Source organism: Osmerus eperlanus, chromosome 25, assembly GCF_963692335.1.
Source record: "Osmerus eperlanus chromosome 25, fOsmEpe2.1, whole genome shotgun sequence".
NCBI classification, from domain to species: Eukaryota; Metazoa; Chordata; class Actinopteri; order Osmeriformes; family Osmeridae; genus Osmerus; species Osmerus eperlanus.
This window is the reverse complement of record NC_085042.1, coordinates 9366304-9382648: the sequence shown is the minus strand read 5'-3', so window position 1 is coordinate 9382648 and position 16345 is coordinate 9366304. Positions and strand designations below refer to the sequence as shown.

The following is a 16345-nucleotide window of genomic DNA, read 5'->3' as shown; positions in this document are numbered from 1 at the left end:
ACAATTTATTGCTGCCTTAATCTACACTGCTATTGCAGGATCATGCTCCTATTACAGGTGTGTATTCAGATTGTTAATTCAGTAGTTGTCCTACTGTACGTTTAAATAATTTGTCGCTAACCGATTCATGTAAAGCTCTAACTGCATGGGAGTGTGGAGGCCTACCAGGATATGGAAAATACAAAATTCGTGAACCTGAAAGTTTCCACAAAATGTAGCCAGTTATTCTTAATGCAAAGTTGTTGGAGCCTAATTATCAGAAATAGCTGGAGAAATGGAGCAGGCTATGATTGTAGCAAATCCTCCGTGAAGAACCTTTAAGGCACCATGAACCTTTTTGGGTTAAGAGAAACATTTCAAACTATTTCAATGTTGTTTTTTCCAGGACACTGGCAAGTGCAGGAAAGGAACTCAAAGATAACTTCCTGAAAGCATTGGCACAGCGTGAGGAGGCTAACCGCAGTGGGCAAATGACTGTGAGTACATTATTACAGCACTCCAATTGCTACATAATGGGATTCCCCCAAATATTTCTGCAATTCCATTAGGATAGGAACAAAATGCCCTCTGTGTCAGCTTGAGTGGAAATGGCCCCCCCTGCCCCCAGCCCCCTCTGCTCTGCTGCACCACCCAGCCAGCCACATAGGGCACCCTGCCCCCCCTGCCCCCAGCCCCCTCTGCTCTGCTGCACCACCCAGCCAGCCACATAGGGCACCCTGCCCCCCCTGCCCCCAGCCCCCTCTGCTCTGCTGCACCACCCAGCCAGCCACATAGGGCACCCTGCCCCCCCTGCCCCCAGCCCCCTCTGCTCTGCTGCACCACCCAACCAGCCACATAGGGCACCCTGCCCCCCCTGCCCCCAGCCCCCTCTGCTCTGCTGCACCACCCAGCCAGCCACATAGGGCACCCTGCCCCCCCTGCCCCCAGCCCCCTCTGCTCTGCTGCACCACCCAACCAGCCACATAGGGCACCCTGCCCCCCCTGCCCCCAGCCCCCTCTGCTCTGCTGCACCACCCAGCCAGCCACATAGGGCACCCTGCCCCCCCTGCCCCCAGCCCCCTCTGCTCTGCTGCACCACCCAGCCAGCCACATAGGGCACCCTGCCCCCAGCCCCCTCTGCTCTGCTGCACCACCCAGCCAGCCACATAGGGCCCCCTGCCCCCAGCCCCCCCTGCTCTCTGGTACATCACCAGTCATCCACATAGGGCCCCCTGCCCCCAGCCCCCCCTGCTCTCTGGTACATCACCAGCCAGCCACATAGGGCCCCCTGCCCCCAGCCCCCCCTGCTCTCTGGTACATCACCAGTCATCCACATAGGGCCCCCTGCCCCCAGCCCCCCCTGCTCTCTGGTACATCACCAGTCATCCACATAGGGCCCCCTGCCCCCAGCCCCCCCTGCTCTCTGGTACATCACCAGCCAGCCACATAGGGCCCCCTGCCCCCAGCCCCCCCTGCTCTCTGGTACATCACCAGTCATCCACATAGGGCCCCCTGCCCCCAGCCCCCCCTGCTCTCTGGTACATCACCAGTCATCCACATAGGGCCCCCTGCCCCCAGCCCCCCCTGCTCTCTGGTACATCACCAGCCAGCCACATAGGGCCCCCTGCCCCCAGCCCCCCCTGCTCTCTGGTACATCACCAGTCATCCACATAGGGCCCCCTGCCCCCCTCTAGATGACGCCCAGGAAAGGCAGAGCATGAGAAGAACATAAACCGTCACTATTTTACATTTCAGACCTTGACGTTGTGTATTTAATGGTTTTACTAATAGTTATAGTTCTGTTATTTGTCCTGTGTATGAATCCATTAATGGCTACATCCCTTCATATTTGTGTTCTTGTGCCCTGACACTTGCCTCGTCAATCTTACACAATACAGCCTACTCTGCCCTCTTTCAGAGATGTTTTTATAACATTGGTTTCCTTCCTTAGGGGGGCTCACAACAGCTTAGAATTGTACACGTGTGTTGTAGCAGTAGATTTATTGATATCTGCTGCAGTGGGTTCACATAGCACCTCTGTCGCCCATAGACCTTGTCCCGCTGTTTATTTACACCGCTCACTCTCCTCCTGCTCAGTCATTAATCCTGCGTGGTAATGCATTAACACAAAAAAGAGCCCAGATATTGAACAAATAGACACTGTCAAACGCCTCAGGGTTTCCTAGGTTGTCACACATGCTTTCTTTTGCGGTTGCGTACATAAACTCTCGAGTGAAAACAAAAGATTCATTCATCAGCGAAGCGCATATCCTCAGACTGCGTTCCGTAGGCCGTGGTCTCCTCAGAGGCCGTGGTCTCCTGTGCTAGCTGAAGCTAAAGGGCATTTCTGAAATTCCGCTCGTGCCGCCATGCAGAGATAATCAGGTTCTGCAAAACATTGTCAACAAGGACCTGAGAGATTGGAATAATCATATTGTGTTGCTGGACCATTCCTGGCAGACCTTTTTAGAGTATGTGGTGAGTAGTAATAATATATAGAGATATATTACTCAGATTTGGGTTGGTGGCTGAGGATAAGGAGGGGTCAGTGGTGGGGGGACTAAGGTTTTTTTTGGGTGGAGGGGGGTGTGGGGGCGGGCTTTCTCTCTGTAATGAAACTGGGATGAAAAGGGGACTTTTGAAGAAGGGGTTAACCTCTAATGTCAAGGATAACTGTTTATTATGACTGCCAGCATTACATTTCACACTAACTAATCCCTGGCCCAGCCCGGCACAGTTATTGCACCAGCGCTTGTGAGAGCTAAAATGTGAAGGTGGAAGCAGGGTAAACTGTGGAGGGCGGCGGTGCTAATGAGGATGGTCTTGGGTGGATCACTCCTGGATTGGTGGAGCTAGATAGCTGAGAGGAAAGCTGGGCTTGTCTGACCACGCTGCATCTGCCCGTATGGGAGCATTAGACCAGACAAAGAGACAGGCAGGGGAGCATCCGACACAGGAGGAAACCCTGCTTCTCTGATGAAGAACACCTCTGGTGGCTTTTCCTCCTGACCTGTGTTACTGAGGCTCATGGAAAGGCTTGGTCCCAGCTTGTTCCTTTCACAGAAACCTCTGGAGACGACTGGAAAAACAGCAAAGCTGTGAATCAAGGGCTGTCTAATATACCTCTTCCTGTGTTTAGAAAGGGGAGATGAGTAAAGCTACAAAACAAAATAGTGTTGTGTATCACCAACAATATTATGCTGACATGATCGTCCTCCCCCTCTTCCCCTGCTAAAGTGCTTCCTCTGATTAATTCTTTTGCTGGGAAAATGTTTATTTTCCTCCCCCCCCCCCACCCCATGTCTGTTTAAAATCGAATCCACGTTTGAGCACTTAATACTTCTTTTCTTGGACAGTGTTTGAGTAACAGGTAATCTTAATATGCTTTGACGAGGCTGGACCTCAGTGGTATGTTTACGTTACTTAAATGTATTCAAGCCAACATTTACATGCGTTGCCATATAGCATATATACTGTATGTTGCTTTATTATGGCCCAGACGCACTCCTTATTATTATTAGTTTGCCAGCGGGGGTAATATTATATTACTAATAATATTACTAATAATATTACTAATATTATTAGTAATTATAATATTACTTCATATTTATTACTTATACATGTTTACATCTACAAACGTTTTTAGAGTTACAATTCTTTATTATTATTTGTAATAATAATAAAGAAATATAGCTGCAAGCAGCAATGCGGGTTCCTCCGCAAAATGGCAAAATATTATAAACATGTACACTGTTGAAGATGGAGAGTTGGACTACAAGAGAGCAAAACTACTTCATGTGTGGCCAACAACAATAGGCTGAATGGGGATTTGAACTCATGAGCATAAGGTCACAAGTCAGTCTCTCTATCCTCTCTGCTACACACCAACTGATAACCACCAACTGTTGTTCCGATACAACACAAACACTAACATTTCCTGTTCCGACAACACTAACACTTCCTTTTCCGACACAACACAAACACTAACACTTCCTGTTCAGACACAACACAAACACTAACACTTCTTGTTCCGAAAACACTAACACTTCCTGTTCCAACAACACTAACACTTCCTGTTCTGACAACACTAACACTTCCTGTTCTGACACAACACAAACACTAACACTTCCTGTTCCGACAACACTAACACTTCCTGTTCCGACAAAAAGATGTGCCGGTTAAAATGGAAACGTTCCGTCAAAATGAATTAATTCCATAATAATATATCGGTTATAGGTCCGGGTCCGGATAGGGAACCGCCTGGGTCCGGACCCGGACCGCGGTCCGCCAATTAGTGACCCCTTCTCTATTCCATTCACCGTGTAGGCATTCACAGATTGTTGTTGATTCATTGTCCTTAACAGGATGTTGGTCCTTTTTCCTCTGATGTTAAGCTTGTTCAGGAGATTTTCTGTGCAAAAAGTAGCAGAGCTGCCAGGATCTAGAAAGGCGTAAGTGTTAATGGTCTTACTACATTTACATTTAGTCATTTAGCAGACGCTCTTATCCAGAGCAACTTACAGTAAGTACAGGGACATTCCCCCCAAGGCAAGTAGGGTGAAGTGCCTTGCCCAAGGACACAACATCATTTTCTAGGCCGGGAATCGAACCGGCAACCTTCTGATTATTAGCACGATTCCCTAACCGTTCAGCCACCTGACTACCTTTTGTGCTTTTCACTTGAACAGGTACAACGGGCAAAGTGCATTTCTGTACAGTACCGGCCCCAGTATGTCCATCAGTTTTGACAGACACCTGCATGCGGTTCAGTGTTGTCTCTTTGGCTTCCTTTGTTTCTTTTGCTTTGATGTGCAAGGCACTTGGATGCTGCTTGTTACAGATGGTGCACTGTAGACGTTTCGCAGAGTCCTTGCTGATGTGTGAAATCACGTAGACTTTGGGCGTGGCTTATAGCGCCACCTATGGGCGTACATGGGCCATTAGCGGTCTGGGAGTAGTGAATGACCTGGTGTATCATTGGGCCAAATTGGAAAAAATCGGGTCAAGGACTTTTTGAGCTATTGAGCCATTTAGCGGAGAAGAAAAATAAGAATAAGAATACTAACAAAAACAATAGGTTTCCTCCTACCAGAGGAACCCTAATTATGACCAATATGAATTGCTAAATGGCTTGGATACTTCAGTGTGCCTTTACAGGAGAAGACGACATGCTTTTGGATGCAAGTTTGGCTTCTACAATGTGAATGCGCTCTACAATACTCAACAAAAACACACAGTCCTAACCTGAACCTGAACCAGCCTTAGCTCATTCAAAACAAAACACAGTGTTTTTCGCCTCACTCCATCGGTCCCCACCTCCCTCCCTTATGAAGGGATCCCCAGGTGGAAACCCTAGTCTGTGATCAGGCTGGGTGTAAGACCACCCAGAGGGGAAAGAGATCCTGCTCAGCCCCCGTCTCCTCGCCACGGTGACAGGCTGTAGGGACTCAGTTCTCTGAGTCTCAGGAACACACGTCCTCATGCCCCCCCCCCCCCCGACACGTATCAGACCTCCTCAACACCAAAAACAACTTAATAGTTGATGGATATGTAGTTTTAACCCTTTCTGTCAGTCATTCTGCATTGTGGCTGCGAAGGTTTGGAAGGGAGAAGTGAAAGGCACCTTGAATGGCAAGATCAGGGCTCACTGTCCCAGTACCGTCCCGAAGGGCAAAATGAACCGTCCCAAACTGAACTTGACCTGTTCCAAAATGTAAATTCTTGTGTTTTTGCATTTTGACATTCTGACATGGGGTCTAGGTTATTTGCAACACTAAGTAATCCATACAGTCGTCAATTTTATATTGTTATGGTCTATTGTCCCGCAGTCGTCCCAAAGTCTGTGTTGAACTGTCCCACACATCTAGTCTGTGTTGAACTGTCCCACACATCTAGTCTGTGTTGAACTGTCCCACACATCTAGTCTGTGTTGAACTGTCCCAGACATCTAGTCTGTGTTGAACTGTCCCACACATCTAGTCTGTGTTGAACTGTCCCACACATCTAGTCTGTGTTGAACTGTCCCACACATCTAGTCTGTGTTGAACTGTCCCACACATCTAGTCTGTGTTGAACTGTCCCAGACATCTAGTCTGTGTTGAACTGTCCCAGACATCTAGTTTGTGTTGAACTGTCCCAGACATCTAGTCTGTGTTGAACTGTCCCAGACATCTAGTCTGTGTTGAACTGTCCCAGACATCTAGTTTGTGTTGAACTGTCCCAGACATCTAGTCTGTGTTGAACTGTCCCAGACATCTAGTTTGTGTTGAACTGTCCCACACATCTAGTCTGTGTTGAACTGTCCCAGACATCTAGTCTGTGTTGAACTGTCCCAGACATCTAGTCTGTGTTGAACTGTCCCAGACATCTAGTCTGTGTTGAACTGTCCCAGACATGTAGTCTGTGTTGAACTGTCCCAGACATCTTTTTCATCGTCCTGGGGACGACGGGACACGTTAATTTCGAGCCCTGGACAAGAATATGCTGGAGTGGTTAGTTTGTCTGTCAGGCTATTCCTATTTTAAAATTACCAATATTTCTCGACACGCAGCTTTTAATGCCAGTTCTGGGATCTTTGTCTATTCATCTTTTTCTCCAACCACCGTGAAAACTCCCCAAATGGTGTGGGCCGGACTGAAAAGTTCAGGTGAGAATTCAGGTCAGTCCATGTTGCCCCCTTATGCAGCCCTGCTTCCTCCCCACCCCAAACTGCACCATCATCATGTCAGCGTGCCTGAAGCAAGGCCAATGTCTATATTGTACCTACAGTACAGTGTTTACACATTCACAGTTTAGTGTAACAGTCAACAGTATGTTCTGGGAATCCAGGTTTCTGACACGTTACAGTGATCCAACAGGAGCATGTTTTGCTAGTTTGTTTGCCCTCAAGGCTTAATTCTTTAGGTTTTGTCTAATCATATTTAAATATTAGACCTTTGCTGTCGCTGGTATCAGCTCAACCAACTGACAATACCCAAAGAAACGTCCTAGCTTATCCGTCACTGTTTGTTGATAAGTCCACTTAAGAAGCCAAACAATGAACGAACACTGCAAGTAAAGGGATGTTTAAACGTGTTGTTAAAAACGGCAGAGCAACATTCTGTCTCCCTCAGCCTTCAGGCCCTTCAAGTTAACACTGTCTAGTTGCTCGGTCATTTGATTAAAATAACAGTAGAAGTAACTATTTAGGAGTCACTAGTAGTCCAGAACCAGCATCTCACTAGGGGGTAAGATAAGTCACGCTAGAGATCACATGCCTTCCCAATTATATGATTACACAAATTATATCTCCGCTCCTGTTAAACAGTTTCTGCTTTTCATCTGTTACAAATAATAATAAAGACCAGTCCTCCGGGTTTTGCAGCTTGTGAGCCTCTTATCTCTCTCCTCCACTGAGCTCTAAAAGACCTCTCTGCCTGGCCTGTGTTGGGCTTCTTACTCTCTCTACTCACCCTGGACCTGTTGCGAAAGCCACTCAGCTGCCAAAAGTCACACACAAACAAAAGGTGCACCTGGCTATCTTGGGCGTTATTTACCCTGACTCGCTTCATCATCCAGGTCACACCTGCACAGAGAGCCTGGGGGGGTCCATTGTTGGACGCATCTGAAACTCAAGGTGTCCCACGACCGCCACCCACGGCTCCCTCTCTCGTGTCGCTCGGATTGGATGACGTCAGAGACAGAGTTACACAGTGAAGGTGGAGGTAGCCTAAATCACAGTAGAGCTATGGGGTGTGTTTTTTAGTATGTAATATTTGTTATGTATTTACAAGAGCTGTAGGTCTTTGCCTTCAAAGTGGTGATATTGTACAGTGTCTAAGGTGGATATGGTCGTTTTTTACTATGGGGTTACTATTGTGTGGCAAAACGATGATCTTTGCTTCTATTTATACTGGTAGAGCTGAGAAAAGATACCTTTAAACATATATTTATTAAAAGTTACTTAATCCATGCTCCCTTGTGACTAATGATCTTACAATTAACCACAGATATATAATGTACCCTGAAAGTAAATATTTGCGTCGTCCCACAAGATTGATGGAGAAATGGGTAGTTTTTTTTCTTAATTTCTAAAGCCATGATATAATTGGCAGTGAAAGAGAAATTAATCATTAAAACAGAGTACCAAACCCTCCCTTACAATAGTGTGTGTGTGTGTGACTATGTTGACTCCTGGCCCTGTTCCAGCCTAGCGAGGTATCGCTGTAGCAGCCTGCTGCAGTTTGTTGTGTGGCTTCCAAGGAAACAAGTCGGAGGAGCAGACCAGCGTCTGCCGTAAGAGAAGTTCGACGACACGTCCTCTCTCCAAAGAGATGTTTATTGTCCTTGTGAAACACGGTGAAAGGGGGGTTCCTCCATGATTTACTGTCAACGTCCCACAGAGGGAACACCTGCGAGGGAACACTAGCAATAGATTTTTTAACACTGTGTAAAAGTTGGCTCAGCTTTGTCACCTGTGGTTGTATGTACGCTTTCTGTTCTAAGTTTTACATTTGAGGCCTGGAGATTTGGTTCCCCCTTCCCAACTCCTGCCCCTTCCCAACTCCTGCCCCTTCCCAACTCCTGCCCCTTCCCAACTCCTGCCCCCCACCCTTGTCGTCAGGGTTTTTTTAGCCAGTTGGTTTTTGCTGTGTATCCCTCGTCCTGGGGGACTTCCTGTACAAAGGAAGTGTTTGTCTTGGGTCTGTGGACCCAGTGACTGCTGTATTGATAAGCCCGTCGCTATAGATAATAAGGAGGTCAGTCATGCAGCCCAGAGATCAAGTATAGCATTGAAATTAAAGAGGAATTCCCAGCCCTATTGCGTTACAGGCCATGTGTGTGTCCCCACTCCCCTGCCCTTTGTCCCTGTCATGGGCAGTAAAAACAACAATAGTAAGTTTGATTTCAAAGCGCCAGGCCAAGGTGGATGGTGCAGGGCTATCGGATGACCTTGACTTGAATGGTGTCGCAGAGTTTTTGAAGAGGTGGAGTACAAGCCCCGGCCAGTTAGCGACCCATCAATCACAAGGACAAAGAGCACTTTTAGTGAGAATAGTCTTTTTTTTTTTTTTTTTTTTTTGTGCTGTTTCAGTGGATTTGAATTGCTAACTGAAATAGGTTAGCTTCACACAGCTGGGTGAGCATTTGTATAAAATGTGAATGTGTGCATGTGGACGAAGCTAATAGTCCTGATATATAATATATTCTCCAACCTTGCAGTTGAAAGCCATAACTTTTAGCAGTGTAATATTATTTTTGGCTTATTACAAGACACAGGTTTCATGGCTAGAGTCTATAAAACAGATAGCCAAAGTATTATGTATTGTGTTGGCCCAGAGAGCATATTTCACAGCTGTGCTCCGTCACAGACTATGCCATGCCTGCCACAAGTTTGTTGTTTTCAGTGAGCCACTGAGAAAATATTCTCCACAGATTCCCTGCTCTATGATCTACCAGATAATAGCTCCGATTGCAGTATCATTAACATCGTCATTATCGGCGGGCTGTAATATTTTGGCCAATGAGAGAGCGGGGAACGTATCATTCCACTTCTGAACTTACAAACACTTGACGTCCGGAGGGCGTGTATGTGAGAGGATGTAATCTGACGTCCAATGAGAAGCTTCTCTCCCCCCATCCTTCAATCCCCCCCAAACAGAAATCCATACGAGTCTGCCATGCAATCTGCCCTCCCAGCCCACTGTGGCCCCCCCAAGCCTCCTTATTTTGCCATCGTTACTGGAAGTGCCCCTCTTTAATGGTTTCCTCTGCTCCGCCTTCTAACCAACAGCCGCAGGAACCTGGGAGCATCACAGCAATGTGGCCTCCGTAGCGTTTTCAGAGCAGATGAAAATGGATACGTCTAATCTAATCTCTCCAGACTCCTCAGGGCTATCTCTGTTGTCGCTGTTTGCCTTCCTTACCCCCGAATACATTTGGAAGACATTTGGGTTGTGGACTGTCACCGGCGAAAACATCTATCATTTGGATTTACTCCCGGTAATATAAGGAGTTGTAATAAGCTTTGTAGTTTGTATCAAAGTAACAATTCCATTATGTGGAGGCCATCTGGGAGTCTAGGGGGGGGGGGGGGGGGGTTATGAAATACAATCGTAATGTTCTGCTGTTCTAAGGAAAAGCACATTGTGGCTGCTGTAGATTCATGAGGGGGAAGATCACTGTAGAGATTCTGTACTTTCCGCTTATAAGGTCATCTCTCATGCATTGTTTTCTATTGTCCAAGTCACAGAGAGACACTTCAACACCCAAAAGAAGGCAACGTTTGTCACGTCAGCTCCCACAGTTGGATGGGATATCGGCGATGAAGCACGAGTTCTCGTGATGGTAGAGACGTGTGATTGGCCCTCCTCCGTCCCAGACCAGCGGGCGTTGTCACTCAGCCCCTTGTTGAGCTGTTTGCTGTGGGCAGAGTCTCACAGCATGACACACCTCCCCATGGAGCCGGATAACCCCAGCCTCGTTTTAAGACCCTTGTCACCAGATAAATTGTGTAATCCACAAAGTAGTGGATTGTCAAGGTTTGACTTTATCTCAATATAAATGGGGCCCATTGTCTCCTGTGACATCACGACTACTTGGACAACATGAAGGGTTGTCTTGAAACAGAAGCTGTTTACGATGGGTTGACTGGAAGGTGATGATGTTCATGTATACGGCTACTGTATGGTGATGAGCAGAGGTTGGGGTTAGGTTACGATCTTCTGGTTTTATAGTGTACCAGGTTGGTGGTTTATAGTGTACCAGGTGGTGTTTTTACAAAACCATAGTTTAAAGGTACTGTAGATTAAATGTATACAGTGGTTTCAATTGTTCAAACAACAGTTATATATATACAGTACTGTGCAAAAGTCTTAGGCACAATAAAAATAAAAAAGGTTAAGGAATAATGCTTTAAGAAATAATGAAATTACAAAATTTAACAAAAAGTTTAGCAAAATTGCACTTTTATACTGCTGCACAACTAAAACAAATTTTATTACATATATTTCTTTGATTAAACGTTGCATTCAAATCTGATACACTTAAACGAAAAAATGCAGCAACATTAAATTAGATTTACTATAATTCTAATTTATTTTTTACTACAAATAGGTACGGTACAAAACTTTATGCATCACTATTAGTATCCTCAAGCTGTAGCATTTAATTGAAGAAATACAGTATGACATTATTTGTGTATTTTGGGTGCCCAAGACTTATGCACAGTACTGTATATGTGTCCAAACTTTTGACTGGTGCTGTATATATATATACATTTTATTTTATTATTTTTTTTAAACACCAGCACCATCTTTGTTTGTGCTGTTGCCATAGGGAGAAGATCAGGCATCGCTGTTATCACGCGCTATTTACCTCTTTTTTTTTCCGTCCGCATTCCTTTCAACCGTAGCCACTTGATATCTGCTGCAGAGCACCTGCTTATCTTCCGCAGCAGGAATCTCGTCTCAGCCGTTAGCGGACATCGCAATAATGTTATTCCTGCTCCTCCCGTCCGCAGCCGTCGTTTATCAGGATGTCATGAGGCACATGGGCTCGCTTAAGAGTCAGGAACCATTTAACCTCCGTGTTCCAAAGCACAGAGAGTCTCCAGGTCCAGGGTCGGCCCTCAAGGAATGTACACCTGCCCTGTTTGGGGAGGCTGTGTTTTTTTTGACCGTTGAGGCTGGAAATCAACACTCTTGAAAATACCAAACGTCCACATTGTTAGGAGCGGCCTTTAGGCTTTGTCTGGATGTGTTGTGTGTTAATTATCAAGGAGAGAAACAGGTTTTAGTTTCAAAGAAAACATCCCGAAAGAATTTCTAGTATAGATATAAAGTTCAAGATGGACGAAAGTGTAGAAAACCCTATGAGTGATGACTTGGATTAAACTTGTTTTTGAAAGGGATGCTTTGCCAGAAAGCTTTTTGTTGCCGAGGGGGAAAAGCAGAAGTACTTTTTATATTGTGAAATGTAAACCGAAAATGGACCACCGTGTTGCAGTGTCTGGCAGATGTGTGGCTGCAGGTGGAACCACACCAGGAGCAGAATAACTCAAACGTCAACAGATCAGGCAGGCTTACCAATTTCTCATTATTGGATAATTCAATGCGTCTTGGATCTCTGGACTTTACTCACTTCATTCCTCATGCATCGGTACATTCATGTGAGGCCACTGCTCCTTGATGGGCTATTTCAGGTTTCCAGTTTAGATTGTTGCTATCAAAACAGTTATCTGACACCAGTCTGGCTCTGTGTATGGTAACGATTTGAGATATGCAAAGTTGGAAGGTAGATCCATGTGTCTGAAAGTCTTCCTCTGACATAATCACTGAATACCTTTAGGTATTCGTCGAAGGAAGAGTCATTAAAATCACAAGATACCTTTCTATATTGTAGCCTGGCACGTGTCAGAATAGCTGACGAAGTTACTGACGCACTTGATGAATTACGATTCCCAAAGAGAGGATGGAATCAGTGACAGTAAAAGAAGCCTTTTCGATCCCTTTTTGGTCAGAGCAGCCCGAACTCAGATCAGTGGAATCAGAACACTCACGTCTCCCAGCAACACGGAACACATTCTTTAGAATCTTCTTTGTTTTATCACTACACACTGGCCTGCCTGGCTGTGTATTATTACACCTGAGTCAATATCACATGCCATCTCTCCCACTTGGGTCAGTTCGGAGTCTTGCGAAGGCAGGCCACTGCCTTCTAACCCGGTCTCTTCCTGTTTCCAAGCCAATAACATAGTCCCAGGCCCACCCTCCTTATCTGAAGAGGAAGTGCAGAAATGCGTGTTTGTGATTCGTATCTTGAAAGGACCAGCTGCCCACGACAACTGGGTTTCAAACGGAGTAACGTAGTCTGGTCTGCCTCGTCTGCCTGGTCTGCCGTGATAGATACTGTTCCATCCGCATGCTGACAAATTGAGTTCATAGTTCTGGAAATCTGGGCTCCTCAAATTCTCTGCATATTTTTGTTGCATTGTAATGCCTATGAACAGTTGCCAGACATGGAGACAGTTTGAAATAGACTTGTGTCTATTGCCAAAGAAACAAATGTAATGTTGTGAAATATATATAATGCTAGTATGGATGTCTTGTTTAATGCCTAGAATTTGATCCTTGGTATTGCGCAAGATTTACATGTAAAGCATATTTATCATCTGCTCATTATTTTATTTGATTCAGTTGGAATGACGAAGGTGTGTGCTGTAGGTGATTACTGTTTTTTACAACTTGCTTCAGGGAGCGACAGTTTAAATGGTGTGTGCACAGTCAGCGACTGTAGTTTTCTTTGGCTGGGTAATTATTCATTGATAAGTAGCTTTCAAACTGTTGTACCTGCGTCCTACACCCCAGAGCCGTACTATAATGTGCCGGAGCACTTAGTAATGCAAGGACAAAGAACGGCCTAGAGGAAGGTGTGAAAAAAAACAATCACAGGGCCATGTTTTGGAGATTTAGTTTTTATCAGTATTAAGTCTATTTGCAATATAGGTGGTGGAACTGCCAAACGTGTTTGCTGTAATAAGCCCCGTGACTTATAGACAAACAGGATAAAGAATGCTCACGTCTGTGTTGGCTTGGCTTCTTCATAGAAGCGTCTTGCCTATTTGTTTTGTAAGGCGCAGTATCAGATTATAACCCACTGTATTACGGTGTTTTTTGTAGATGTGCTTTGAGTTAACATCGATAAAGAAGACTTGGAAAAGCCATGTTGTAACATGTTTTGCACTGTATAAAAACTAATTACGCAAGAGCGTCTAAAAGCTAACCTAAAAAAATCAAGGAAACATTTGATTTGATTTTTTTTTAAGTTAGCTAGGGCTTTGTTAAGATAATGATGTCACAAAGCCATGGCGATATAATAGAACAAGTCCAATCTTACTGATCTACCATCTGAAGTAAAACAAGCCCAGACAAGATACCACACAGTTCAATATAAGAGAACGTTTAGGCACAATACCAGACTGCCGATTCCATGCCACTGTTAATCAACGGTTGCTTTTCAGTAAACATACGAGAAGAAACTTTGTTCAGAGCATTCCTTCATCCCTCCCTCTCTCCACATCACCTATCTACTCTCTACTCATCCCTTCCTGTGTGGCTTTCATTTATCAGCCTTGCATTTCCAGCAGCCATCTGGCTCAGCTGATATCACAGCGGTGGTCTGGTTGTAGGAAGGATATCTTCTCCCGCCTGACAAACATCTGCTCATCTTGTCCTCAGCCGAAAAAAAACATAGACTGATATTGAGTCATTGAAAACCAGGAGAAAGGGTGAAAAGATAAACATGTTTTTTAGCTCGGGAGGCATTAAGCACCGCTCACAAGGCCAGACAAAGTTAGTGTTGTCTTAGAGCACAGCCTCCTTTTTGGAGTTATTTTAGAGCCGCGGCAAGCTCGGATCAAAGGAAATCACAGTCACTATTATTCTTCTTCTTTCACAGCGCCAACTCAAGTGCATTTCATGGTTTAGAAAACATAGTAAAAACACTGTGAATTCCTTGTGCCGTGAGGCAACAGACACAGTTTCTGGGTCTCACGGCCGGCCCAAACGAGAGCTCCTCTGAAGTACCGACGGCCAACTAAAACAGAATCCTATTTGAACACCTATTTCCACTGGAAGGGAGGGAGTTACAGGGCTCCAGCACTTTAATCAGGAGCTTAAAACAGTCAAGCCTTTGATAAAGACTCTGCTCTCTGCGTTTATCTGAAGGGTACGCTGGCTTATGTCATCCGCTTTGATCCTGCTTTGGGGAACATGGTGTTGGACAAATCTGTCCAGAAGAGCAGCCGGTGATAAGTTATAACACGTCAGATTGTGATGTAGTGGAGTAAAATACGGGATCATTGACAGTTCCTCTCTTGAGCTTGTGTGTGTGTGTGTGTGTGTAACATTGTGTGTTTGTACACTCTTCTTTGCCCTTAGTGGAAATGCGAGGGCCGTTTGTTTTAGTGAGCGCTGTCCTGAGGCTTCCCTGCTGACTGAGGAGCTGTGATGGGTTAATGCCCTCTGATGTGCCGGGGCAGCAGTGTTTGCCTTGGACACGTTCCTGGTGATGAGGCCCCAGTATCTGCTTCTTGGCAGGTGTCATGGACGACTGCTCGAGGATAAGGCTGATAGTTACCATGCTGGACTCTTACGACGGACTGCAAGGGTTTATTTGACTCTCCTGGTGTTTAGACCAAGCTGCATGCAGCAGTGTAGAGACAAAACCATCCTGGGCATCTGCTGTTAAAGTGTATGTCAAAGTCTCACGTTTGATTGTCAAAAAGCAGCTAATGGTTAGCTTGGCCTGTTTAGTTAGCATCATTTTAGGCATTGCAAACCTCATCCGTTTTGATCTCTTAAAAGGATTGTGCCTGTATTCAACTCCCCCCCTCCCCCATCTCAAGTAAAGGGGAGATGGAAGACAATGGACATTTTGAAAAAACCTCTGTGTCTCATTAGACAAGACCAGGATTAGCTGTAGCTTCCTGTTAGTGACAAACAGCAGTCAGACCAGCCTGTGATGTTGGCTTTCAGGCAAGACAGTCACCTTTTTGAAGGGCTACCTCAAACAAGCCAGCCACGGGGGGCATGTTTCCCCTCCAGTGACACATCAGGACTGTCACTTACACAGAGCTCAAATCAGCCGCCCCCTTCTCTCCCCCTAGAACCGGCTTGGCGGATCATAAACGCATACCCAGAAAAAATGGGGCTTGCAAAGGGGAAATTTACGATAATGGGTTGTAAAATAACATTCAGATGACGGAGCAGAGGTGCTCTGGTTTGTGTCACAGTCCTGTGGTCATTACGGTGCCTTTCGTTAATGACAACAGGTGGGAGTTGTTTGCTAAAGAGCCTGTTGCACTTGACCCTAGTCGTGCCAGCACAAAGCACTTGGCCTTGGTTCATTTATTTATTGCCACCCTGATCTGAACAATTTGTCAGTCCAATTGAGAAGGATTTCACCTGTAATGGCTACCAACTGACTAAAACACTGCAAGTTCCATCAACAGTTTTTTTAGGGGCGTTGAGCAGATGTTTATTGACTATTCTGCCTTTGCGAAAGTTACATTTATGTTCAATGAAATCCAGGATAGAACGTTGTATGCCCCCGTTATTTATCATGTAATGCTTTCTTTATAGATAATATATATTACTGTATAAATACTGCAGCGATTTGCATATCATGGTTATTGATTGATTTGATTTTATTAAGCTTTTGAATAAATCGATTAGCCATGGCAAGGGATGTGATAAGTTTAGTTTGTATATGACACAGGGAGACTTGATGTGGAGTCTGATCTTGTTTGTTTTAAGTAAACAAGATGTTCCTCACGACATTGACAGGTTTTGTTTAAGGGAAAGTCTCACAGTGTTGAATAAATGTT

The 16345-nt window shown here is 45.3% G+C and overlaps 1 protein-coding gene across 1 annotated transcript in view; it reads left to right on the top strand.

Moving 5' to 3' along the window:
* The first annotated feature begins 387 nt into the window (after positions 1-387).
* Positions 388-16345, top strand: part of cfap299 (cilia and flagella associated protein 299) — a 41868-nt gene continuing 25910 nt past the window's right edge. The window contains exon 1 of the mRNA XM_062451347.1: positions 388-476. Within this exon, the coding sequence (XP_062307331.1) occupies positions 471-476 (6 nt within the window). The 5' untranslated portion in view covers positions 388-470. The remainder of the gene's footprint in view (positions 477-16345) is intronic.